Consider the following 27556-nt stretch of genomic DNA (forward strand, 5'->3'; position numbering starts at 1 on the left):
GGAGTGAATGTTTAAGGTGGTGGATGGGGTGCCAATCAAGCAGGCTGCTTTGTCCTGGATGGTGTCGAGTTTCTTGAATGTTGTTGGAGCTGCACTCATCCAGGCAAGTAGAGAGTATTCCATCACACTCCTTACTTGTGCCTTGTAGATGGTGGAAAGGATTTGGGGAGTCAGGAGGTGAGACACTTGCCACAGAATACCTAGCCTCTGACCTGCTCTTGTTGCCAGAGAATTTATGTGGCTGGTCCAGTTAAGTTTCTGGTCAATGGTGACCCCCAGGATGTTGATGGTGGGGGATTCGGCGATGGTAATGTCGTTGAATGTCAAGGGGAGGTGGTTAGACTCTCGCTTGCTGGAGATAGTCATTGCCTGGCACTTCTCTGGCGCGAATGTTACCTGCCACTTATCAGCTAAGCCTGAATGTCGTCCAAGTCTTGTTGCATACGGGCATGGACTGCTTCATTATCTGAGGAGTTGTGAATGGCGCTGAACACTCTGCCGTCATCAGCGAACATCCCCATTTCTGACCTTATGTTGGAGTGAAGGTCATTGATGAAGCAGCGGAAGATGGTTGGGCCTAGGACACTGCCCTGAGGAACACCTGCAGCGATGTCCTGGGGCTGTGATGATTGGCCTTCAACCACCACAACCATCTTCCTTAGTGCTAGGTATGACTCCAGCCAGTGGAGCATTTTCACTCTGATTCCCATTGACTTCAGTTTACTAGGGCTCCTTCATGCCACAAATGTTGCCTTGATGTCAAGGGCAGTCACTCTCACCTCACCTCGGGAATTCAGCTCTTTTGTTCATGTTTGGACCAAGGCTGTAATGAGGTTGGGAGCCGAGTGGTCTTGGCGGAACCCAAACTGGGCATCAGTGAGCAGATTTTTGGTGAGTAAGTGCTGCTTGATAGCACTGTTGATGACACATTCCATCACTTTGCTGATGATTGAGAGTAGGCTGATGGGGCGGTAATTGGCTGGGTTAGATTTGTCCTGCTTTTTGTGGACAGGACATACCTGGGCAGTTTTCCACATTGTCGGATAGATGCCAGTGTTGTAGCTGTACTGGAACAGCTTGGCTAGAGGTGCAGCTAGTTCTGGAGCATAAGTCTTCAGCACGATAGCCGGGATGTTGTCGGGGCCCATAGCCTTTGCTGTATCCAGTGCACTCAGCCGTTTCTTGATATCACGTGGAGTGAATTGAATTGGCTGAAGACTGGCTTCTGTGATGGTGGGGACCTCAGGAGGAGGCCGATATGGATCATCCACTCGGCACTTCTGGCTGAAGATGTTTGCAAACGCTTCAGCTTTGTCTTTTGCACTCACGGGCTGGGCTCCACCATCATTGAGGATGGGGATATTCATGGAGCCTCCTCCTCCCGTTAGTTGTTTAATGGTCCACTGCCATTCACGACTGGATGTGGCAGAACTGCAGAGCTTTGATCTGATCCGTTGATTATGGGACCGCTTGTGGGACCCCAGCACTGCTGGGGGCTCCTTCCTGCTGCTGAGCATTTGCTCAGCTAGTCGTGATTAGGAGAGGGCAGTAAGTGGAGTGGCGATGTACAAAATGACAGATCATGTGTGAAATCAGCGTTACACACTTATTGACGTCACGATCTGCCTCCTTTCCATTTCTGCAGCGAGCGCAGGCGACGGCAGCGCTGTCTACCTGCCCAAAATGGCGGCCACCACGGGACCCACCGAATATGGGCGGAAACAAGTCGGCCGCCATTTTTTTCTTCCAAAAGGACCTTAACATAGAAACATAGAAGATAGGAGCAGGAGTAGGCCATTCGGCCCCTCGAGCCTGCTCCGCCATTTAATGAGATCATGGCTGATCATCCAAATTCAGTACCCTGTCCCTGCTTTCTCCCCATATCCCTTGATCCCTTTAGCTTTAAGAAATATATCTAACTCCTTCTTGAATATATTTAATGAATTGGCCTCCACTGCCTTCTGTGGTAGAGAATTCCACAGGTTCACCACTCTCTGGGTGAAGAAATTCCTCCTCATCTCAGTCCTAAATGGCTTACCCCTTATCCTTAGACTGTGACCCCTGGTTCTGGACTCCCCCACCATCGGGAACATCCTTCCTGCATCTAGTCTGTTTAGTCCTGTTAGAATTTTATAAGTTTCAATGAGATCCCCTCTCATTCTTCTGAACTCCAGCGAATATAAGCCCAATCAACCCAATCTTTCCTCATACGTCATTCCAGGTATCAGTCTGGTGAATCTTCGCTGCACTCCCTCAATGGCAAGAACATCCTTCCTCAGATATGGCGACCAAAACTGCACACAATACTCAAGGTGTCGTCTCACCAAGGCCCCGTACAATTGCAGCAAGACCTCCTTGCTCCTGTACTCAAATCCTCTCGATATGAAGGCCAACATACCATTTGCCTTCTTAACTGCCTGCTGCACCTGCATGCTTAACAGCTGGTGCTAAACCCCCGAATTTCTAGGCCTATATTCAGCCATACCATATTCAGTTAGGTGCGAAATTCTCCTTTTCCCCCTCCATTTTGTACATCCATCAACTTTATTGATAAAATTGTCAATATGAGGAATTTAATTCTCTTGTTACTTCCGTTAATGTGTGTAGTTTTCCTAGGTATTAGCTCCAGATTTTCTGCCCGTTGAATATGAATGGAAGGAATTTGTAGTTCATGTTCCAATGACACTTATGTAAATGCTAAGTTGTTAATTGTTCATCCCATCTGTTAGAGTTTAACCACAGTGTATCATTTACACACTAACATTTTTAAGCAGTCAAGAACAAACAATATTTTTCTAATAATGCTGCTGTCTGCACTTTTTTTTAGAATTTAAGCTGCTTCCGATAGGTATGTGGCTGACAGTTCACAATTTCTATACAATTAATGGAGTCCGATGCATAGACTGGCTTGAGTTTGTAATGTTACACGTCAATTTAACAACATTTAACCAGGACAACATAGGAAAGGTCAAACTCTTCATTAAATATGTTGTTGATTATTTTCCTCATGTTTCTGCAGAGTGCAATAAAATTCACTTACCGGTAATAGCAGACAAGAAACTGGAAGCCAACGAAAGAGCAATTGGGTATGCAGAAATTTGTCTGAAACAAGAAAAAAATAGCAGTCACATTTTCCCACTAAACTCTCTCCCTTTCCCTCATCTCCTGACAGTAGTGACTCTTGCCGGGCGTGCTGTTGCGCCGGCATCCCTCTGCTACCTCATCTATGGGTTCCATACTTCATGAATATGCCAATTGGCAGGCTACTCGCCTCTGGAGTTAAACCTAATCCTGTCCTCCTCCAACATCCACACAAGGCACTCCCAGCAGAAGGCCACTGAATGGCGATTGTGAATTGTACTCTCACCCAACTTTTTCCTTCTCTATTTCGGATTAACCTAAGGCCAATGATATTGTTGACTCAACATAGATCTGATATTAAACCTTGGAATATTTTTACAATTACAACAACTTGTACATTAATTGTTTCTCTGGTCCAAAAATGTTGATATTAAAGCCATGTTTTACATAATCTTATAGGTTTTGAAACAATCTGTATTTTGCTGTACATGTCAATTTTATACCTACCGGTTTCCTATTAGGAACTCTTCCGTAGTTCCTCCATGCCTTCCATTTCTAAAAGCAAAGTAACACCCAATTGCAGTAGATACAACCAGCATAGCGGCAAAAACAACATAATCCCAGGCTTGCAAAACACTTTTCTCAGACATAGCTGCTTCTTCTGCTGAGGTAAAATCTCAAAAGCACTGCTCAGAGGTAAAATCAGGTTAAAAGTCCACAGTTTTATGAGCAAGCACATGACTGACTGGTTATTTCTTGCATGCAAACATAATGGTTTACCACAAAGTACAGATATGGCACAAATTTGTGTGGACCTTAAAGGAAGCGCTGGAGGTCATTCAAACAATGGTCTCCCTTGGGATTGCAAACCCACATCCCAGCCCTGCCCTGCCAGCCGACTCAGCATGAGAGCTGGCAAATTTCCCACCCACCCACAACTGGGGAGCGGCTGTGGAGCACCCGCAGCTCGCCAGCATTTAAATAAGGCTTGCATTGAAAATGGTTCGGGCTTCCATACACTGGCATCGAGTAGGCGGCACAGCCAGTCATCGACTTTGCACCCATATCGGGCAGATGTCGGAGACCATCCCCCAATCTCTCACTAGCTTTCTTTTTCATCTCTGTCTCTGTTTCTCCTTCAGGTTAAAACACCTTAAGTAACACAAAACCAATTCTACAAAATGTCTGTAATCAGCAGTCATCTTTCTCACTCCCTCCCCCACACACAGACTCTCTGCTTTAAAAAAAAATCAGTATCAATTTTATATTAATATACAGCTTTTGTGTCTTCTAATTTTGCTCCAAATATTTAAAAAAACAATTAAGCAACAAGGATTCCACAGAAAAGTGATTTAAAGAAACCTTACCATGGCCTCTTCTGGCCATTTCGCGACTCCTGCCATGGTTTGGCTATTGGAGTTGGCTCCGCCCGCTCCTCCCCAATCCATAAATTAAAATGCTGTTGCAGCACCAGGCTGGTGGTGAAGGAGCTTTGTGCCCTCCTGGATGATGATCTTATACGAACATTCAAACATGACGGACAGAAAAAGACCAGCTGTCTCATCAAGCCTGCACCATACTCATGATAGCCGGAGCATCAGGACTAGACACTTCCTACCACCCCCAACCCCGCAGCCGTGTAATCTCCTAGGAGAGGCAAAGTAACAGAGAAAAACCCAGGGCCAATAAGGGAAAATGTGTTCTGAAAAATTCCTCTCTGATCCCTTCAGGCAATTCAAGCCAGTCCAGGGGATCACATGGACCATGTGTTATCTGTAAAGCCTTCTATATGTTACGATTTCTGCCCCTGTCAAGAACCGGGCCAGCTCCCTCTTGAAGGCGTGCAGAGAGTGAGCACCCACCACGCCAGCCAGCAATGCATTCCAGAGGCTCACTACTATCTGGATGGTGTCGAGCTTCTTGAGTGTTGTTGGAGCTGCACTTATCCAGGCAAGTGGAGAGTATTCCATCACACTCCTGACTTGAGCCTTGTAGGTTATGGAAAGGATATGGGGAGTCAGGAGGTGTCACTTGGTGCAAAATACCCAGCCTCTGATCTGCTCTTGTAGCCACAGTATTTATGTGGCTGGTCCTGTTAAGTTTTTAGTCAAATGTGATCCCAAGGATATTGATGGTGGGGGATTTGATGATGGTAATGCCACTGAATGTCAAGGGAGGTGGTTAGGCTCTCGCTTGTTGGAGGTAATCATTGCCTGGCACTTATGTGGCGTGAATGTTATCTGCCACTTATCAGCCCAAGCCTGAATGTCGTCCAGGTTTTGCTGCATGCAGGCATGGACTGCTTCATTATCTGAGGAGTTGCGAATGGAATTGAACACTGTGCAATCATCAGCAAACATCTCCATTTCTGACCTTATGATGGAGGGAAGGTCATTGATAAGCAGCTGAAGATGGTTGGACCTAGGACACTGCCCTGTGGAACTGCCGCAGAGATGTCCTGGGCTTCCAACAACGACAACCATCTTCCATAGTGCTAGGTATGACTCCAGCCAGTGGAGAGTTTTCCCCCTGATTCCTATTGACTTCAATTTTACTAGGACTCCTTCATGCCACACTAAGTTAAATGCTGCCTTGATGTCAAGGGCAGTCACTCTCACTTCTGGAATTCAGCTCTTCTGTCCATGTTTGGACCAAGGCTGTAATGAGGTCTGGAGCCGAGTGGTCCTAGCGGAACCTAAACTGGGCATCAGTGAGCAGGTTATTGGTAAGTGCCGCTGGTTAGCATTGTTGACAACACCCTTCCATCACTTTGGTGGTGATTGAGAGTGGGCTGATGGGGTGGTAATTAACCGAATTTGTGCTGCTTTTTGTGGACAGGACATACTTGGGCAATTTTACACTTTATTAGGTAGATGCTAGTGTTGTAGCTGTACGGGAATAGTTTGGCCAGAGGTGCGGCTAGTTCTGAAGCACATCTTTAGCACGACAGCTGGGATGTTGTTAGGGCCCATAGATATCACGTGGAGTGAATCAAATTGGCTTAAGACTGGCATTTGAGATGGTGGGGACCGCAGGAGGAGGCCGAGATAGATCATCCACTCCGCATTTCTGACTGAAAATGGTTGAGAACGCTTCAGCCTTGTCTTTTGCACTCATGTGCTGGGCTCCGCCATCATTGAGGATGGGGATGTTCATGGAGCCTTCTCGTCCCATTAGTTGTTTAATTGTCCACCACCATTCACGATTGGATGTGGCAGAACTGCAGAGCTTTGATCTGATCTGTTGGTTGTGGAATCACTTATCTCTGTCTATAGCATGCTGCTTTTGCTGTTTAGCATACATGTAGTCCTGCAATGTAGCTACATCAGGTTAGCACTTTATTTTCAGATACACCTGGTGCTGCTCCTGGCATGCTGTTCTACAGTCCTCATTGAACCAGGGTTGGTCACCTGGCTTTTTGGCCAAGAGGTTAGATTCTGGTGGAATACAATTCTGCTGCTGCTAATGGCCTACAGGAGAGAGAGGTAGAGATGTGGAAAGGTTTAGGGAGGGGATTCCTAGGCTTAGGGCCTAGGCAACTGAAAGCACAGCTGCCAATGGTGGACCGATCAAAATCAGGGATGAGCAAAAGGCACAAGAGATTGGAGCAGCACAGAGATCTCGGAGGGTTGTAGGACTGGAAGAGGTTTCAGAGGTAGGGAGAGGCGAGGCTATGGAGTGATTTGAAAACAAGGATGACAATTTCAAAAATGAGGCATTGCCGAACCGGGAGCCAATATAGGTCAGCAAGCACAGGGCTGATGGATGAAAGGGACTTGATATGAGTTATGATAAAGGCAGCAGAGTTTTGAATGAGCTCAAGTTTATGGAGGGTGGAACATGGGAGGCCGGCCAGGAGATCATTGGAATAGTCAAGTCTAGAGGTAACAAAAGTATGGACGAGGGTTTCAGCAGCAGATAAACTGAGGCAGGGGTAGAGTCAGCCGATGTTACGGCTATGGAAGTAGGCGGTCTTGGTGATGGCACGGATATGCGGTCGGAATCTCATCTCAGGGTCAAATGACACCAAGGTTGTGAACAGTCTGGTTCAGCCTCAGACAGTGCCAGGGAGAGGGATGGAGTCGGTGGCTAGAAAACAGAGTTTGTAGTTGGGACCAAAGACAATGGCTTTTGTCTTCCAAATATTTAGTTGGAGGAAATTTCTGATCATCCAGTACTGGATGTCGGACAAGCAGTCTGACAATTTAGAGACAGTGGAGGGATCGAGAGAGGTGGTGGTGAGGTAGAGCTGGGTGTCGTCAGCATACACGTGGAACCTGACGTGTTTTCAGATGATGTTGCCGAGGGGCAGCATGTAGATGAGAAATAGGAGGAGGCCAAGGGTAGATCCTTGGGGGACTCCAGAGATAGAGAACCCATTGCAGGTGATTCTCTGGCTACGACTGGATAGATAAGAATGGGACCAGGCATGTGCAGTCCAATCCAGCTGGACGACGGAGGAGAGGCGTTGTGCAATATATGTATATATGGTCTTTCAAATGGCATTTGATAAAGTACCACATAACAGATTTATTCAGAAAATAGAAGCACATGGGATTAAAGGGACGTTGGTAACTTGGGTATGTAATTGGCTAAGGGATAGGTGGCAGAGAGTAGTGGTGAACGGGTATTTTTCTGACCGGAGAGAAGTATGCAGTGTGGTCCCACAGGTTCTGTATTAGGACCATTGCTTTTCTTAGAGTCATAGTCATAGAGTCATAACGGCACAGAAGGACGCCATTCGGCCCATCGTGTCCATGCCTCGTGTGAGGGGCCGGCACAGGTGCGAGGGGCCGAATGGCCTTCTTCTGTGTTGTAAGATTCTATACATCCCTTTGTAGGGCTGTAACAGTATATTTGATCAATACTGCCACCCCCTCCTTTTTTTCCTTCCCTATCTTTCCTGAATACATTGTAGCCAGGTATATTAAGTGCCCATTCCTCCCCAGGACTCCATTACGGTACAAATGACCTGGACTGTTGAAGTTTGCGAATGATACAAAACTTGACAATGTAGGAAATAGTGAGCAGGATAGTAGCAGACTTCAGGATGACATCGACAGACTGGTGAAATGGGCAGACATGTGACAAATGCAATTTAATGCGGGTAATGTGAAGTGATGCACTTTGGGAGGATCAACATTAAGAGGCAGTATAATAGAAATGGTACTCTTTTAAGGGGGACATAAGATAAGAGGGACCTGGGGGTGCATATTCACAAATTTTTGAAAGTGGCAGGGCAAGTTGACAAGGTGGTTAAGAAAGCATATGGGATACTTGGCTTTGTAAATAGCGGCATCGAATACAAAAACAAGGAAGTCATGCTAAACCTTTTCAAATCACTGGTTGGGCCTCAGGTGGAGTATTGTATCCAATTCTGGGCACCACACTTTAGGAAGGATGTCAAGGCCTTGGAGGGGGTACAGAGGAGGTTTACCAGGATGATACCAGGGATGAGGGACTTCAGTTAAATGAAAGATCAGAGAAGCTGGGATTGTTCTCCTTAAAGCAGAGAAGGTTAAGGGGAGACACAATAGAGGTATTCAAAATTATGAGGGGATTTGATAGAGCAAGTAGGGAGAAACTGTTTCCTCTGTTAAGTGGGCTGGTAATCAGAGATCATAGATTTAAAATAATTGGCAAAAGAACTAGAGGGGAAATGAGGAGAAATGTCTTCACACAGAGAGCTGTTAAGATCTGGAACGCACTACCCGTAAGGGTGTTAGATTCATATTCATAGGAACTTTCAAAAGACAATTGGACATGTACTTGAAGAGGACTATCTTGCAGGGTAATGGGGAAAAAGCTAGGGTGTGGGGTTAATTGGATAGCTCTTTCAAAGAGCCGGAACAGGTGCAAGGGGCCCGAATGGCCTCCTCTGTGTTGTAAGATTCTGTGATTCTATACATCCCTTTGTAGGGCTGTAACAGTATATTTGATCAATACTGCCACCCCCTCCTTTTTTTCCTCCCTATCATTCCTGAATACATTGTAGCCAGGTATATTAAGTGCCCATTCCTCCCCAGGATTCTGTTATTGCCACTATATCATAATCCCATGTGGCTGCTTGTGCCTGCAGGTCATCAACTTTATTTATCACCTCCATGTGCACATGGTGGGGAGAAATTCCCTACCTTAGCACCACCCGTTAGTGCAGTGTAATGCGGAGAAAGCGGCGGCAGCCGCTCTTCAGCCAGCCGGTGGCAGGTCCCATGGCGTCCTCCATTTTCATTGTCCCAGTAGCGCTGCCGGTAAGTAGCATCACCCTGAAAAGAAAAATGGCACTGTGGTGGTGTCGGTCAGCGTGCAACGCCGACTTAACATCACCAGGGCGAACTTCAACCCTAGTGCCGAATTCAGCGCCGGGACCTAAGCAAGCCAGGTAAACCTAACGTGAAAGCAGACTGACAGAGATGCTGAAGCACATCTTAAAAGGACACACACATTGTTCAGATAAGTTTGCATTTAAGCTTTTGGACAGGGTTTTTTTAAATTTTATTGAAGTAGTGGCTTGCTGCAATAGATGTTAAAAGTTTTTTTAAGTGTGCAGGGAGTGCTGCTGGATGCTTGCAAGGCCTCAAACGGTAAAGAAGACAAAAAATGCTGCAAATACTCAGCAGGTCAGGCAACATCCATAGAGAGAGAAACAGAGCTCATGTCTTAGGATCTGATGATTTGAAATGTTAATCCTGTGTTTCTCTCTCCACAGATGCAGCCTGACCTGCTGAGTATTTCTAGCATTTTATGCTGACATTTCAAATTTACAGCATCCACTCGCAGAGGGAAGAGGAAGAAGAAGAAGAGGAAGTAGAAGGAAGGATGCAGCCCCTTTCTGGCGGGATATCCGGGATGGAATCATCCACCTGCGATACCAGTGACCACAACCTCAATTCCCCTTTCAACATCTGTCCCACACCTTACCTTCCCTCTGTTACTGACCATCACAGCGTCCTCTTGGCTATGGTGCTGAAATAAAAGCTACCACAAAGCAAACTTTCCAATCGAACTTTATACATCTATCCATCCAACATGACATCAAGAAATCAACTCATCACGCTTGTACATTCCCTTAGTGACTGTCTTGTGTGTGCCTTTGCCTATCCTAGTGATGTCACACATTGCTACCCCAGTGGTTGCAGCATGGCTGCTGGAAGGCTGCTGACTTTCAGTGGGTGACACTACAAATGGCCTTGCAGGTCGACCTTGAGGAGTTGGTGGCTGGGAGTGTTAAATCAAGTGACGGTGTTTCTTCTTCTTCTTCACTCTCTGCCCCCTCTTCTTGACCAACCACTGGCTGGGCAGGCTGCATTTCTTGGGTGTGTGAAATGAGGAAGGCACAAGGGTGGAGTTGTGGTGAGGGGAGGGCAGGAAAGCAAGAGGTGCATGCGGGAAGGAGGGTAACATATGAGGATACCAACATTTTGTATCCCTTTTGCCCCGCCATTCAGCCATGCCCCTGCCAAAAATGGCCTGTTTACATCTCCTCCAAGGGGGCGAGGTTAGGCTAGGAATGGGAGATGTGCCTCATGATTGGTGCAGATTGTTGGTACGTGAGTGATTGGTGCGGGGGGGGGGGGCGGTGGAGTCATGCATTGAGCAGTGTGTGAGGCTAGTGATTCAGTTGGTAGGAGATGGTTTTTGAAGATGCATTCACTGACCAGCGGTCTGAAGTCATGAAGCTTCTTTGGGCACTGGAGTCAGGTGGTGAGGACGACACTGCTGGCAGTAACGGCCTCAGTGATGCAGTCCCACATCAATCTTTCTGGAGGGCCTCCTGGCCCCTGTGGGGAGAGGACCTGTCTTGCAGTGTTGACCCCCTCCATAAAGCTGGAGTGCTGTGTGCGAGATTCTGGGTGCCCCTTCCCTGGCTTGCTGAGCCATTTGTGTTAGTGCTGAAGCACTTTTCCCATTTTTTGAGGTTCGGAAGGGAATTCAGTTTTAAGTGCTGAAGACTCCTATTTGGGACTTCTTTTTAATGTTAATTTTATTTTTGAAAGGCAGTAAGAGCTGAAAAATGCATTCTTTCACTTGATTTTAATTTTTATTACTTCTGAACGCATTGCCCCTTGATGCGCTATCAATTACTCATAAAAGACGGAGAGTTAGGAGAGTAACTAAAAGGCTTTTATTAACAAAGAACAGAGCATGCCTCTCGTGGTTGACTGGTTTCCAAGAAGGCAGGGGGCTGCAGAGCAGTCACCTTTATACCTGGGCATGTGGGTGGAGCCAGCTGAGGCATGCATAGATACAACAGTGTGCAACAACAACAACAATGGTGAACAACAATAACAGTGGTTTACCACATTCACCCCTTGTTTAAAATTGAGTCCGGCGGGGTGAAGTGTACTAAAGGTTCGTGTAAGTAAGTCTATCAGGTGGCCTTGTATGCCGTCCTGATCGTCGTGGTGGCGGCGGTGATGGTGCAGCATCCAACGTTGAATCTGGCGTCTCATTGAGTGGTTGGGTGGTCAATGACAGGTCCTGGGGCTGCAGCATGCCGTCTACAGGGGTTGGGTTGTGGGTAGTGGTGGATGGCAATGGTAGTGTTTCAGGGGCACCCGAAGGTGCGAGGTCTCGTATGGAGACTGTGTCCTCCCGCCCGTCCGGGTACGCCACGTAAGCATACTGGGGGTTGGCGTGGAGGAGGCTCACCCTCTCGACCAGGGGGTCCGTTTTATGGGACCTCACAAAGAACAGAGCATGCCTCGCGTGGTTGACTGGTTTCCAAGAAGGCAGGGGGCTGCAGAGCAGTCACCTTTATACCTGGGCATGTGGGTGGAGCCAGGGGCGGAGCCAGCTGAGGCATGCATAGATAAAACAGCGTGCAACAACAACAACGGTGAACAACAATAACAGTGGTTTACCACACCCCTTTAATTCATAGTCCTTCTAATCGCCCACAATTCGTTGCAAACTCCACAGCCTTGATCCCAGAGGCTGTAAGAAGCTGCAATGCCGCTCCTGGATGGGAACTTCGGGTCGGATGTCTCCACTAACACCACCAGGAGGGTGTTACATGGCAAGTTAGCGCTGCACTACAATTCTCCAGCCTTCAGCGCAAATTTTTGCCCGGTAGCATTGCGGCCAGTTCCAGCAGACATTAACCTGAGGCTGCAGTTACATCGTCAGATTTCAGTCGATGTCCAATTTCTAGGCTATGCATTCTAAACCCATCTTAGGCTGCCTTGCATTTCCCCCGTCTGATCCCTCCTATTGAACTACTCTTTATTCTAATGCTGTTTGTCTCTCCCAGTCCTCTGTGCACCTCCTGTTTCTCCTGTCTAATGCTTCATCTTGGTGCCCCTCCCACTGCTAAATTAGTTTAAACCCTCCCCCACAGCACTAGTTAACCTCCCTGTGAGGACATTGGTCCCAGCCCTGTTGAAATGTAATACGTCCATTTTGGACAGGACCCACCCTGCCGCAGAACTGGTCCCAATGCCCCATGAATCTGAAGCCCTCTCTCCTGCACCATTTCTCTTGCCACACATTTAACTGTCTCATCTTACTGCTCTTATACTCACTAATATCTGGCACTAGGAGTAACCCAGAGATTACTAACCAAGGTCCTGCTCTTTAACTTCCTCCCTAGCTCCTGAAATGCTGTCCATAGGACCTCAACCCTTTTCCTATATTTGTCATTGGCTCCAACATGGACCATGACTTCTGGCTGTTCACCTTCCCCCTGCAAAATGTTCTGCACCCATTCAGTGATCTTCTTTAACCTGGCACTAGGGAGGAAACACACCACGCGAGACTCACGTTGGCAGTAACAGAACTGCCTGTCTATCCCCCTGACTATCGAATCCCCTATGACTACTGCATTTCTACACTGTGCAGTCATTTGCCCCATGGTGCCGTGGATGTGCCCCCGAGGTGTTTTCATTCTCAACAGTATTCAGCACTGGTTTGAGAGTGCCACACCCCCAGAGGATTTCTGCACTGCCTGCCTCTTCCTACCCTGCAGGATGACCACCCACTTACTATCCTCCTGAACGCTCTGTAGTTGTGGAGTGACCACCTCCTGGCATGTGCACTCCAGGAAATTCCAACACCAGATCTCTGATTGGTCACCTTGAAGCCAACACCTGATTTCTGGTTGGTCCCCTTGGAGGACAAGACACACCCAACAGTTTCTCTAGAATGTGCAATTAGATCCTGCCTGCCTAAGTAATCAATTACTTTGCAAAGTGTAATTCGAGCCATTCTGACTGCCAGGCTCCAGACAGAACAGAGCTCACATAGAACAGACACATCCTCACAGGTTAAGACCCTCTCCCACCCCCCAAACAAGTTCCTGCAACCGCCCCCCCCCCCAACAAGTTCCTAATCTTCCTCACACCCCCGGGTTTCTGACCTTTTACCTCCCCAACAAGTTCCTGACCTCCCCCGCCCAAGTTTCTGACCTCCCCATCCCCTGCCTGAGTTCCTCACTTCCCCCCGACCCAAATTCCTCCTCCCCTCCACCCCCCCACCCCAAAGTTCCTGACCACCTTCCCCACCTCCACCGGGTTCCTGACCTTCTCCCCCTTCCCAAGTGCCTCCCCACCCCAGGTTCATGACTTTCTCCCTCCAACATGTTCCTGACCTTCCCCCCGTCCCTCCCCTATTGTGTGTGGGTGATGAATTTTATCAGATTTATTGAGTATGAAGTGAATAGTTACAGTGTCATGACTTCCGGATTTTGTCCTTAGGCAGTCCCTCAGAACCGAGGATGACTTGCTTCCACATTAAAAATGAGTTCTCAGGTGACTAATGAGTCCAATGCGGGACCTACAGTCTCTGTCACAGGTGGGGCAGACGGTGGTTGAAGGGGTGGGTGGTGGGGTGCTTGGGTTGACATGCGCTCCTTGCGGTGCCTGTGCTTGGCTTCTGCTTGCTCCCGGCGAAAAGACTCGAGGTGTTTGGCGCCTTCCCGGATGCTTCTCCTCCACTTTGTGCGGTCTTGGGCCAGGGATTCCCAGGTGTCGGTGGAGATGTTACACTTTTTCAAGGAGGCTTTGAGGGTGTCTTTGAAGCGTTTCCTCTGCCGTGGGGCTCTCTTGCCGTGCCGGAGCTCCGAGTAGAGTGCTTGTTTTGGGAGTCTCGTATCGGGCATGCAGACAATGTGACCCGTCCATCGGAACTGATCGAGCGTGGTCAAAGCTTCGATGCTGGTGATGTTGGCCTGAGCAAGAACACTGACGTTGGTGCGCCTATCCTGCCAATGGATTTGCAGGATCTTGCGGAGGCAGCGTTGGTGGTACCTCTCCAGTGCTTTGAGGTGCCTGCTGTACATGGTCCATGTCTCTGAGGCATACAGCAGGGCGGGTATCACTGCTGCTCTGTAGTCCATGAGCTTAGTGCCAGGTTTGAGGTCCTGATCTTCAAACACTCTATTCTTCAGGCGACCGAAGGCTGCACTGGCACACTGAAGGCGGTGTTGGACTTCGTCGTCGACGTCTGCCCTTGTTGACAGTAGGCTCCCAAGGTATGGAAAGTGGTCCACGTTGTCGTGGATTTTGATAATCGGGGGGCAGCACTGTGTGGCGGGGGCAGGTTGGTAGAGGACCTTTCTCTTACGGATGTTTAATGTAAGGCCCATGCTCTCGTATGCTTCGGTGAAGGTGTTTACGATGGTTTGGAGTTCGACCAATGATGTCACTTGCCACACATGCGCCAAACTTTCCGAGAAATCAACCAGGTGTAGGGGGAGGAGAGGGAGAATGTGGTGCGGGTGTAAAGGGGGTAGGATGTGGAAGAACGTGATCCGTCTTACCATCTGGATCACTTTCTCGCTCTCATTCCCCCCCTTTAGACCTGGAATACGTTCTCCCCCCATCCCCACTGTGCTCTCTGTGATCTTTACCCCCCCGCTGAGTTCCTGACCTCCTCTCCCCTTCCTTCCATTCCTCTCTCCCTCCTCTCTTTCTCTCTCTCCCTCCTCCGATTCCCTCCTCCGATTCCTTCTCTCCCCCCTCCGATTCCCTCTCTCCCCCCTCCGATTCCCTCTCTCCCCCCTCCGATTCCCTCACTCTCGCCCCTCTGATTCCCTCTCCCCCCTCCGATTCCCTCACTCTCCTCCGATTCCCTCACTCTCTCCCCTCCGTTCCTCTCTCTCTCTTTCCGATTCCCTCTCTCTCCCCCGATCCTCTCTCTTTCTCCTCCTCTGATTCCCTCTCTCCCCATCCGATTCCCTCTCTCTCTCCCCCCTCCGATTCCCTCTTTTCTCTCGGCTCAGTGATTCACCCTCCCCCCTCACTCCTACTACGACTCCCTCTCTCTCCCCGTCCGATTCCCTCTCTCTTCCCTCCGATTCCCTCTCTCTCTCTTCCCTCCGATTCCCCCTCTCTCCCCCCTCCAATTTCCTCTCTCTCTCTCTCCGATTCCCTCTCTCCCTTCCTCCTCTTTCCCCTCCGATTCCCTCTCTCTCTCCGTCCGATTCCCTCTCTCTCCCCCTCCAATCGTCTCTCTCCCCCTCTGATCCTCTCTCTCTCCCCCCTCTGATTCCCACACTCTCTCTCCCCCCCCCCTCCTCCTCCCTCTCCCCCTTCCAATCCTCTCTCTCTCCCCCCCCCCCCCCCTCCAGGTCCTTCTCTCTCTTCCCCCCCCCCCCAATTCCCTCTCTCTCCCCCCTCCGATTCCCTCTCTCTCCCCTCTCCAATCCTCTCTCCCCCTCTAATCCTCTCTCTCCCCTCCGATTCCCACTCTCTCATCCCCTCCCGCGCCCCCCCCCCCGAGTCCCTCTCTCTCCCCTCCTCCAATTCCCTCTCTCTCCCCTCCTCCGATTCCCTCTCTCTCCCCTCTCCAATCCTCTCTCCCCCTCTAATCCTCTCTCTCCCCTCTCTGATCCTCTCTCTCTCCCCTCTGATCCTCTCTCCCCTCCGATTCCCACTCTTTCTCTTTCATCCCCCCCAAGTCCTTCTCTCCTCTTCCGATTCCCTCTCTCCCCTCCTCCGATTCCCTCTCTCCCCTCCTCCGATTCCCTCTCTCTCCCCTCCTCCGATTCCCTCTCTCTCCCCTCCTCCGATTCCCTCTCTCCCCTCCTCCGATTCCCTCTCTCCCCTCCTCCGATTCCCCCTCTCTCCCCTCCTCCGATTCCCCCTCTCTCCCCTCCTCCGATTCCCCCTCTCTCCCCTCCTCCGATTCCCTCTCTCTCCCCTCCTCCGATTCCCTCTCTCTCCCCTCCTCTGATTCCCTCTCTCTCCCCTCCTCCGATTCCCTCTCTCCCCCTTTGATCCTCTCTCTCCCCCTCCGATTCCCACTCTCTCTCTCCCCTCCGATTCCCTCTCTCTCTCGGCTCACTGATTCACCCTCCTCCCTCACTCCCACTACAATTCCCTCTCTTTCCCCGTCTGATTCCCTTTCTCTTCCCCCCTCCGATTCCCTCTCTCCCCTCCTTATTTGATCTTGCTCCCTCCACTAGAGTTTGCAGGGCAGCGTCATCGAACCATGGAGCACACTTTGGTCTACTGCTGGACATATTTGCTGTATGAAGCGATCACAACAATGGGCATAAAGTTTGCAGTCTCCAGAAGAAGCAAGGCTGCTTGCAGGCCTTAATTCCAGCAGCACTGATGATGTCATCTGAGTCGACTTTCAGGGTGGAAAGACTCATTGGGCCAGGGGTTCCCACACGCTGGAAATCAAGTGCCCAATTAGGTGAAAATCGCACATTTTTCCCACTTCAAATCGGAGTCGGGTTCCTGACACGAAAACCACCTGACATGCCCCCAGCCCACCCCAATGGCAAAATCCAGCCCAATGGCTTTGGTAGTTTTGTATTCCTGGAGGATTACTTTGTTTCTTTAGTACTTTTTGATGCGTGACGCAGGAACTTTAGTGTGACACTGGAAATATTAGTGAAAATGTATGACACCTGCAGTGTTGAACTACTGTTTTTTAATATACTAGTAATGGATCTTCACTGGCAATTCTCTTGGGCTCCAAGGATATGGTCCTTTATCACCAAGCAGACCATTTACAGCCACCTGGATATGCAGGTTTTAAGTTAGATTTTCCTCTGTGGGCACCAACTTGGCAACCCAACAGGTGAGCATACCTCAAGTGTGAGGCAACAGGGTCCCACGATTTTCTTGTCACAGGCTTTTGTGTGGCCCAAACACACCTCCCGTGAATGTCTGTTATCTGGCTGGGCCTAGTGCCAGAAAAGGGAAGAAATTAGCCACCGGCATCAGGGCCTTCTGGCTGCTGCTGGTTTACAATGCTAATCAGGCATGAGGGGGCATTCACAGCCTAATGGCTCACTTTCCTCCAGCCAATTATTGAAAGGGGTCAGCAAAGGAGTGCCAGAAGAAACCTGGCAATAAGGCTTGTGCCAGGACTCCCTGATCCGAAGGGACAGAGAGAGTCTTGAGGGTATCTTGAAGACAAGCAAGTTCCAATTATTCTGTGTCATTTGCCCCTCTCACCACCACCAGGGCAATCCTAAGGCTCTTTCTGGTTGCCGTTCTGAATACTTACTCCTTTTTACTGCCCTGGCTTCCGGTACTATACCCAGCAAGAGGGTGAGCTGGCAATTCAAGTGCATCCAGGCCTTGCAAATGGCCTGGGAGTGAAAATTCAAGGACAACTCTCCTGTGAATGGCACAGTGCACCTCAGGTACACTGCTCTGTTAGGCACCCAGTGGGGGATCCCAGAGGAAATCGACCCTGTGGTGGCTTTCTGCTTCCTAATTTCAGCAGACTCTAATTATTTCACCTGTGTTTTATTGACAGTTAGAAAATGTAAACATCCTAACTGCTGACACCTGAGAGAGAACGGCAGAAAGAAAGACAGAATACCTTCCATCATCCTAATTTGAGTTATTTTATAACTTTAATTTTTTTTTATTTTTTAAAAGAGCCTCTTTAAGGGAAACGGATAGGAGGGGAGGAGAGAAACAGATTGCAGGAGTGTGGGGACCTCTGGCCACCTGTTTTTAAGGGAGTGAGTGGGGACTGGATTACGAGCGAGATGAGTGACTCTGAAGCAAGTGTGAGAGGAGGAGATAAGCAGGTAATTCGTAAAGGTAGGAGTAGTGATGGGAATGAAGAGGTTGTAGGAAGGGGAGCGGGGTAGTAGGAAGGTGAAAGAGTACGGGATGTGATGGGAGAGACAGAGGGGTGGTAACCACAATTGATTAGGTGGAAGGGATAGGAGCCACAAAGGCCATATTTTCCACACCAGAAAATGCAGCCTCCTGTTGATGACGGCTCCTTTCCCAGCCATGCCATCCACCACCTCCCACCGAAAAGGAAAGAAATAGAAGGAAAAGAGGACAGAGAGTAAAACAAAAAGATTTAGAGAAAGAGAAGCAGAAAGAAAGCAAAAGAGAAACATCAATATGAAGACAACAGACAGAGGTAAGAGAGAGACCATATTCTCCGACTTACTATGTGCAATGTTACGGGGAATCAACTAGTAAAGAAAGAAGGAAAGACTTGCATTTATATAATGCCTTTCACGACCTCAGGATGTCCCAAAGTGCTTTACAGCCAATAAAGTACTTTTTGAAGTGTAGTCACTGTTGTAATGTAGGAAACGTGGCAGCCAATTTGCGCACAGCAAGCTCCCACAAACAGCAATGTGATAATGACGAGGTAATCTGTTTTAATGATGTTGGTTGAGGAATAAATATTGGCCCCAGGGATAACTCTCCTGCTCTTCTTTTAAATAGTGCCATGGGATCTTTTACGTCCACCTGAGAGGGCAGATGGGGCTTCAATTTAATGGCACATCCGAAAGACAGCACCTCTGACAGTACAGCGCTCCCTCAGTACTGCACTGGAGCGTCAGCCTGGATTTTTGTGCTCTAGTCTCTGGAGTGGGGCTTGAACCCACAACCCTCTGACTCAGAGGTGAGAGTGCTACCCACTGAGCTACAACTGACACTAATTAAACATTATTTTTACCGTCTTGCCCAAATCGATGAGCGTAAATGTAACCTAAGACTGGTATCTGACTTGCCACAATTTGCATTTTAATTTTACTTACCAGTCAGCATACTGACTAGCAATCCTACTAGAATTGTACTCAGGCAAGCAATCGGGCTGTAGTAGAAAAATGACAAGGAGTAGAAATTCTCTGCTATGCTGGGCCTGAAATATAAAAATAACAACAGTAATTCTGTTCTAGTGAGTAAACAGCAGTTTATACAACCCTAGTTTAGGCACATAGGAACAGAGTAGGCCATTCAGCCCCTCGAGCCTGCTCTGCCATTCATGGCTGATCATGACTGATCTGTACCTTAACCCCATTTACCTGCTTTTGACCCATGTCCCTTGATATCCTTACCTAACAAAAATCTATAAATCTGTCTTGAAAATTTCAATTGACCCCCAGCATCCACAGCCTTCAGGGGGAGCAGGCTCCAGATTTCCACTACCATTGGCGTGAAAAGTGCTTCCCGATTTCACTCCTAAATAGCCGAGCTCAGATTGTAAGATTATATCGTCTTGTTCTGGATTCCCCCACCAGAGGAAATACTTCTATTCTATTGAATGCCTTAATTATTTTAAATGCTTCAATTAGATCACCCCACAACCTTCTAAACTCAAGGGAATACAATCCAAGTTTATACAACATACCTTCATAATTTAATCCTTTAAACCCTGGTATCATTCTAGTAAATCTGCACTGTACACCCTCCAAGGCCAATATATCTTTCCTGAGGTTCGGTGCCCAAAACTGAATGCAGTGCTTCAGATGGGGTCTGATCAAGGCTCTATACAACTTCCTCACTTTTGAATTCCAACCTCCTTGAGATAAAGGTCAACATTCCATCAGCCTTTTGATTACTTTTTGTATCTGTGCACTAGCTTTTAGTGCTTTGTATACATGGACACCTAAATCGCTTTGCTCCTCCATAGCTCCTAGAGGGAAAAATTCAGTATCGCCCCGTTTGGGGCGTCATTATCGGCCGTGCGCAAAGTTTAGCGCCTGGCGCTAATTATCGCCTCCGACAGCAAACTTGGCTTTTATCGCCCCTGGAGGTGATTGGAGCGCTAAATCAGGCGCTTCACACCTGTCTTAAGGCGCAAAGGCCGAGGAGCGAGGCGCTACCTCAGAGGGCTGGCGAAGCAAGGAAGGGCAAATCAAATTAAACCTGCAAAGTGCTGCTCAGTACTCAAAACTCCTTCACACAGCATTGAATCTCTCCAGAAGTCTCTCTCTCTCACAGAATATGTGGTGCAAAAATGTCACCGGCAAAAAAAGGCAGGAAGCGGTCGCCTTTAAATAGCGCTCCCCCAGTCCCTTCCTGACAGCAAAACGCTCCCCTCAACCTGTCGTTGCTAGCGGCAGGCGGTAAGGCAGGGGGGCGCCACTCAATATCCGGTCCGGGGCGCACTCGACTGACGTCACGATCTGCCGGCGCAGGAGATCGTGGCAGTAGTGTTTAGCGCCGCCGCAAAATGTCTAGCTAATTTCGCGAGCGGCGCAAACATCGCCGCGCCCGGCCTCTAGTTGCTTTGTGCCCCAATTGGCGCCCTCTGAAGACGCAAACAACTGAATTTTTCCCCCTAGTCTCTTACCATTAATAACATACTCTGATTTGGTTTTTTTTAATCCAAAGTGGATAACCTCACACTGAACTCCATCTGCCATAATTTTGCACACTCACTTAGACTGTATGTCCCTTTGTAACTTTCTGCTCCCAGCTACCCAACTTCCAATGCCTCTTAACTTAATGTCATCTGAAAACTTGGATATACATTTCTCTATTCTTTCATCAAGTCGTTAATATATATGTTGAAAGGCTGAGGTCCCAGTAACGATCCATGGGGAACACAACTCATCATATGCCGACAATAAGAGAACGTTCCCTTTATCCCTACTCTCTGTTTCCTACCTCCCAACAATTACTGACCCATGTCACAAGTTTACCAACAATTCCATTCACTCTCATTTTTGACAATCTCTTGTGGATTACTTTATCAAATGCCTTCTGGAAGTCCATATAGACAACATCCGTAAGCACTCCTCTATCCACCATGCTAGTGACCTCCTCAAAAAATTCAACTCAACTAGATTAGTCAGACATGACTGGCTCTTCACAAATCCATGCTGACTCCCTTTGATCAGCTGATACTTGTCCAAGTGCTCAGTCACTCTGTCTCTGATAAATTCCAGTAACTTCCCCACAATAGATGTTAAACTGACAGGTCTGTAGTTATAAAAAGAAAATACTGCAGATGCTGGAAATCTGAAATAAAAACAGAAAATGCTGGAGAAACTCAGCAGGTCAGGCAGCATCTGTGAAGAGAGGTAACATTTCAGGTCGATGACCTTTCGTCAGAACTGGAAAAAAGCAGGAAATGGAACAGATTTTTAAGCAAGTGTAGAGGCTGGGAAAAGGGGGAGGGGCTGAAAGAACAAAAGGGAAGGTCTGTGAGAGGATAGAAGGTGGAAGAGGTTAAGAGACATTAATATTGGCCAGAACTTCGGGTCCCCACGGGTGAGTACGCGCTGGTTACTCATGCGTAGGCCCAACGAAAGTGCCGGTTTTGTGCATGCACTGCGCATGCGCAGGAAACCGGAACTTCCGTTCCCTTAAACGAAGGGGTTCACAGGTCGAACGCGTGCGCCGGAGAGGCAGCGCGTACGCATCGAACTTCCGTTTTTTTTGCAGGTTTCTCCGGGAGGGTAAGTCTCCAGGAGCTATGCTTCTAAAAAGCAGTCGCAAGGCCTGCTTTTAACAAGGTAAGTGGTGAATTAAGTAAAATTAAAACGTTTTTTCCACAGGTTTATTATTTTTAAATACTTTAAAGGTAAGTTTATTTTTAGCCCCGTTAGAAACTATAATTAATTTTTTGAAAAATTTAAACTATTGTTTAAAATAGTTATTTTATGTAATTTATAGTTATTTTAAAAATGTGATTTTTTAAAAATTTATTTGAAGTTTTAGTTATGTTTTGGGGCTGAATTGTATTCATAGATTTGACAGGTCTTCCTGTCAAATTGATGAATACAGATTCCCTGCTACCATTGGCTCTCCATGGCCCACGTGATCCCAGGGGACGCTTCGAACTAACTGCACCCCTGGAATACGCAAGCACTGCGTGCTGGCAGTTGGTGCAGGCCCAGGATCGGAATCCCACGCGGGTCCACAGCACAACAGCCGGCGCGCTAGGTAAGTGCAGGTCGGAGGCTTGCACCCGCGGGAAGCCTCCGACCCGAATTTCTGGGCCATTAAGAGATATTCAAGGCAAAAGGAGATGGTAATGGGACAGTTTAAGAAACAAAGGATGGCTCTAGATGAAGTGTAAATTGCGCTGGCAGAATGGAAGACAGCTGCCATGTGGAAGAGAAGAACAGAAGGCACAAACAAAAAGTGTGGATAAATAAAAAATATATATATGATAGGGGTCAGGTTATGATTTGAAATTGTTGAACTCTATGTTGAGTCCAGAAGGCTGTAAAGTGCCTAATCGGAAGATGAGGTGCTGTTCCTCGAGCTTATGCTGAGCTTCATTGGAACAATGCAAGAGGCCGAGGACGGTGATGCCTGAGTGGGAATGGGGCGGTGAATTAAAGTGACAGGCGACCGGAAGCTCAGGGTCCCCCTTATGGACTGAATGGAGATGTTCTGCAAAGCAGTCACCCAATCAGCGTTTGGTCTCCCCAATGTAGAGGAGACCACATTGTGAGCAGCGAATACAGTATACTAGATTGCAAGAAGTACAAGTAAATTGCTGTTTCGCCTGAAAGGGGTGTTTGGGGCCCTGGACAGTGGGAAGGGGGAAAGTATAAGGGCATGTGTTGCATCTCCTGCGCTTGCACGGGAAGGTGCCGGGCGAAGGGGAAGGGGTGTTGGGGGTGATAGAGGAGTGGACTAGGGTGTCGCGGAGGGAGCGGTCCCTTCGGAATGCTGAAAGGGGAGGTGAGGGGAAGATGAGTTTGGTGGTGGGATCACGCTGGAGGTGGCGGAAAATGATCCATTGAATGTGGAGGCTGGTGGGGTGAAAGGTGAGGACAAGGGGAACTCTATCGTGGTTCCGGGAAGGAGGGGCAGGGGTGAGGGCAGAAGTGCGGGAGATAGAACGGACACGGTCGAGGGCTGTGTCAACGGCAGTAGAGGGGAATCCTCGGTTGAGGAAAAAGGAAGACATGTTGGAAGCATTGGTATGGAAGGTGGCATCGTCAGAGCAGATGCGGCGGAGACGGAGAAACTGGGAGAATGGAATAGAGTCCTTACAGGAGGCGGGGTGGGAGGAAGTGTAGTCCAGGTAGCTGTGGGAGTCAGTGGGCTTGTAGTGAATGTTTGTCAATAACCTATCCCCAGAGATGGAGACGGAGAAGTCGAGGAAGGGAAGGGAAGAGTTGGAGATGGACCATGTGAAGGTGAGGGAAGGGTGGAAATTGGAAGCAAAGTGAATGAAATTATCTAGTTCAGGGCGAGAGCAGGAAACGGCACCGATACAGTCATCAATGTACCAGAAAAAGAGGTGAGGGAGGGGACCTGAGTAGGACTGGAACAAAGAGTGTTCCACATATCCCACGAAAAGGCAGGCATAGCTAGGACCCATGCGGGTACCCATAGCAACACCTTTGGTTTGGAGGAAGTGAGTGAAGTCAAAGGAGAAGTTGTTCAATGTGAGAACAAGTTCAGCCAGGCGGAGGAGGGTGGTGGTGGATGGGGACTGGTTGGGCCTCTGTTCAAGGAAGAAGCGGAGCGCCCTCAGGCCATCCTGGTGGGGGATGGAGGTATAGAGGGATTGTACGTCCATAATGAAAAGGAGGAGGTTGGGGCCAGGAAACTGGAAACTTAAAGTGGCGGAGGGCGTCGGAAGAGTCGCAGATGTAGGTGGGAAGAGACTGGACAAGGGGAGAAAAAACAGAGTTGAGATAGGAAGAGATAAGTTCCGTGGGGCAAGAACAGGCTACAAATGATGGGTCTACCAGGGCAGTCCTATTTGTGGATCTTGGGAAGGAGGTAGAAGTGGGCTGTGCGGGATTGGTGAACTATGAGGTTGGCGGCCGTGGGGGGGGAAGATCTCCAGAGGAGATGAGGTCAGTGACAGTCTTGGAAACGGTGGCTTGATGTTCGGTGGTGGGGTCATAGTCCAGGCAGAGTTAGGAGGTGTCGGAGAGTTGGCGTTCAGCTTCCGCTAGGTAGAGGTCGGTTCGCCAAACAACAACAGCACCACCCTTGTCAGCAGGTTTATTGACAGGGTCGGGGTTGGATCTGAGAGAATGGAGTGTTGCAAGTTCAAAGGGAGGTAGGTTGGAGTGAGTGAGGGGAGCAGAGAAATGGAGACGGCCGATGTCACACCGGCAGTTTGCAATGAAAAGATCTAGAGAGGGTAAGAGGCCAGAGGGAGGGGTCCAGGTAGAATGAGAATTCTGAAAGCGGGAGAAAGGGTCAGCCGTGCAGGGGGAAGACTCCTGGCCAAAGAAGTGGGCACGGAGATGAAGGCAACAGAAAAAGAGCTCAGCATCGTGCCGAGCTCGAAATTCATTGAGGTGGGGGTGTAAGGGGATGAAGCTCAGGCCTTTGCTAAGGACTGATCATTCGGGGTACCCCCCCCCGCAACCCCAACACTCATGCCCAGCACTCTCATAATGAGAGCTATGCTGCCACCAGGATTATCATCGAGCTATTGAAGCAACATTTCCGCTGCCTTGACCACTCGGGAGGAGCCCTCCAGTACTCGCCAGAGTGGGTGTCCCATTTCGTGGTGGTCTGCTGCATGCTCCACAACTTGGTCATCATGAGGGTGCAGTCCTTGCCAGCAGGGATTGCAGGACCACCTCAGGATGAGGAGGAGGATGAGAAGGAGGAGGATGAGAAGGATGAGGAGGAGGAGGAGGAGGACGAGGAGGGAGGGCGGAGGCAGCGAGCCAATCGGCCTTCTGGACGGGCTGTCTGTGACCGGCTCAACAGAATCCGATTCACATGAATGAAACCCCAGATCCCCGAAGCTCACGACATCCCCCTCATACAATCCCTGTCTCATGGCATATCACAGCGCTCTCCTGGGCGCAAAGGTGAAATGAGAGGCCACAAAATATTCCAAACACCATTAATAAATTTATCTATAAACATATCACATGAATTTTAATAACAAATGACCCTTGTGCCTGCTGTGGTTGAATAGCTGTCATTGTGTACAAGGTGTGAGATGTGGGTGAGTGTTGCTAGGCACAGATTGTTGGTTGGTGAGTGCTAGGGGTGTGGTTCATTGAGCAGTGTGTGCAGCTTGTGGTACAGATGGTGCTTTGTAGCATTTGTTGAAGCCTTCACTCACCCTGACCACCCGTGTGAGCTCGTTAAACTTCCTCCTGCACTGGGCATGGGACCTGGGAACCACAGTGCTGCCAGTGACATGGTGTGCCACTTCCCTCCACATGGCAGACTTGTGGCAAGAGCCTCCTGCTAGTTGGTACAGGACCACCCGCTTTCTCTCCACCGCTAAAACCAATGCCTTCAAAGCTTCCTCGGAAAATCCCTGGGCTCTATCCCTGGGGCAACAATCTGCCATCAGCATTTGTAAATAAGTGCTCCTTCTCTTTGTCCTCCTTCTTATGGTTGTTGAGACAGCTGTACACCCAACAATGCTGAGAATGAGGTGCTACAGCATCAATGGGCCTCCCCTTTAAGCAGTGAAAAAAGCCTGTGGCAATCATTACTTGCGTTTAGACTACACCTGATATTCGTCCATCTTTTCAGAGTAGCAACAATGAGCTTGGGTTTTTAGACTAGATTTATGGCTCCAATCAGTTTAATGAGGAGTGAGGACGAATTTTGTGTGCAATATAGACACTTTTCACCTGGCGCTAATTCACCATTTTTAGTCTAAACACTGCCCATTCCTTGGCTATAACAAATTTCTAGCTGAAGTACTTTGGTAATAGGACAGGCTAAACAGAACCTGTTTACATAACAATGAACATAGAAATAATAGCCATTGACTTTCTAAAATCTGATTGCTTTATTCACTCAATTTGTAGGAATTCAGTGGTGCTTCATCAAAAAGCTAATTACCCACAAATTCAGTATCTTACATCCTAGTTGATTTTAAAAGATTTAAAACTTGCGTTGTATTCTCATGGCTTTCAGGGCTTTTCTTGAGCACTGGATATGAGTTTTGCAACTTGTTATTCTATAAAAATGAAAAGAAAACGGAACTATTAAACTTGACTAATTCTAAACAATATGTCCTTCAACTTCCTAATGAAACATATGATATTAGGTTAAGTACCACATTCTTTACATGACTTGGTTCAAACAAATATATGATTTTCCAACCTAGCCAAAATCCTGGGTTACTTGCAACTCAACCAAAACTCTCGAGGCATCCATCCATAGAGAGGATAGGTAAGAAAACTCACAAAGGCCAACATGGTGGGTCTTTGAGAGTGTTGGAGGAAAGGCTGCACTCCAGGTGCAGGGGTCCAGGACCTCCTTATACAAGCTTTGCGACACCTTAGCATTGAAAATGACCATTGCTTTAATGTTGTTGTCAGGAATGAGTGGAGGAACCACTCTCCACCCCCTTTTCTAGGTGGAATCGCTCCCTAATCTGTTGGCCAGGTAAGAGAAGGATTGAAACTAGATTCTGTAAGAGGGAATATGCAAGCAGGCACAGTGCTTTTATAAGGGGTTTTCTCCTACCTAATGTGTTCCCTTAGATATTGAAGAGGGAAGGAGTAGACTGGATGCTAACAGTGAAGAATCTAAAAAGGATTCAAGGCTGTTCACTCACTCTGAGGTCCTTTTCCAGTGGGAAGTAACCTGAAAAGAAAAGGGATTTGGCAAGAGAAGTGCGGGCCTCTCAAACAAAGGGGCAAGGATGGAAACCTACAGCCCCAGTGCTTGTACTGGCCTGAGATTTAAAGCAGACCTAATGGCTTCCTATTGGAAAATCTGTAAGCAAATCTTTAGAAAGAAACAATTCTTTGAACATTTAATAAGGTTCCACACATGAGATTATTAGCAAAAATGAGAGTGTATGGAATTGGAGGTAGCCTCTTGACATGGTTTAGAAATTGGTTGGGAGGTAGGAGACAGGGGCCATGAAATTCGGCACCTTAGCGCCAGCGGTTAAGACTGGTTTCTGAAAAAAATGGCACCAGCTCCAGCCACAATGAGATACTTCTGTAACAAAGCACCTCCACTTTAAGAAGTGCAGACAGCCTTTGACTCTGCAGGCAACCTTTAACTAGAGAGAAGACTCCACACAATATTGGGCCCCTGTTGAGCGCTGAGCCAACCAGCAGCGCGTTTAGCGCTGAGCTCAGCGCTGCAATCATGGCAATGAGCAGGCAGCACAAATTTTGCGCACTGCCCGCACTACATTCAATGGGCGCGGGCAGATCACGCATCGCGATCTCCACACCCATTTACGGGCCTTATTGAACTTAGCCCCCAGTGAGGGGGGATAAAGGGTACGTACTCTGATTGGCTGGATGTGACAAGTGGTGTTTCCCAGGGATCTGTTCTGGAGCCTCAACTTTTCACCATATTTATTAATAACTTAGATGAAGGAATAG

General features: G+C 48.3%; 2 protein-coding genes across 6 annotated transcripts in view; both read right to left on the reverse strand.

Moving 5' to 3' along the window:
* LOC147102961 (sodium-coupled monocarboxylate transporter 1-like) overlaps positions 1–3913 on the reverse strand; it is an 83267-nt gene extending 79354 nt beyond the window's left edge. For 2 of the 3 annotated variants that reach the window (XM_085963946.1, XM_085963945.1), the window contains exons 1-2: positions 3589–3912; positions 3041–3102 (exon numbers count right to left, since the gene is read on the reverse strand). In XM_085963946.1, coding sequence (XP_085820072.1) covers positions 3041–3102; positions 3589–3731 — 205 coding nt within the window. In that variant the 5' untranslated portion in view covers positions 3732–3912. Of the gene's footprint in view, positions 1–3040; positions 3103–3588 lie in introns of all 3 variants that reach the window. The other variant, XR_015073163.1, reaches the window with a different exon arrangement.
* A 21168-nt stretch (positions 3914–25081) lies between these two features.
* Positions 25082–27556, reverse strand: part of LOC147102962 (sodium-coupled monocarboxylate transporter 1-like) — a 163276-nt gene continuing 160801 nt past the window's right edge. For 2 of the 3 annotated variants that reach the window (XM_085963948.1, XM_085963949.1), the window contains one exon: positions 25082–26166. In XM_085963948.1, coding sequence (XP_085820074.1) covers positions 26065–26166 — 102 coding nt within the window. In that variant the 3' untranslated portion in view covers positions 25082–26064. The remainder of the gene's footprint in view (positions 26167–27556) is intronic. The other variant, XM_085963950.1, reaches the window with a different exon arrangement.

The sequence above is a fragment of the Somniosus microcephalus genome, chromosome 21 (genome assembly GCF_052327205.1).
Source record: "Somniosus microcephalus isolate GS21.2 chromosome 21, FLI_Smic_1.0, whole genome shotgun sequence".
Classification (NCBI taxonomy): Eukaryota; Metazoa; Chordata; class Chondrichthyes; order Squaliformes; family Somniosidae; genus Somniosus; species Somniosus microcephalus.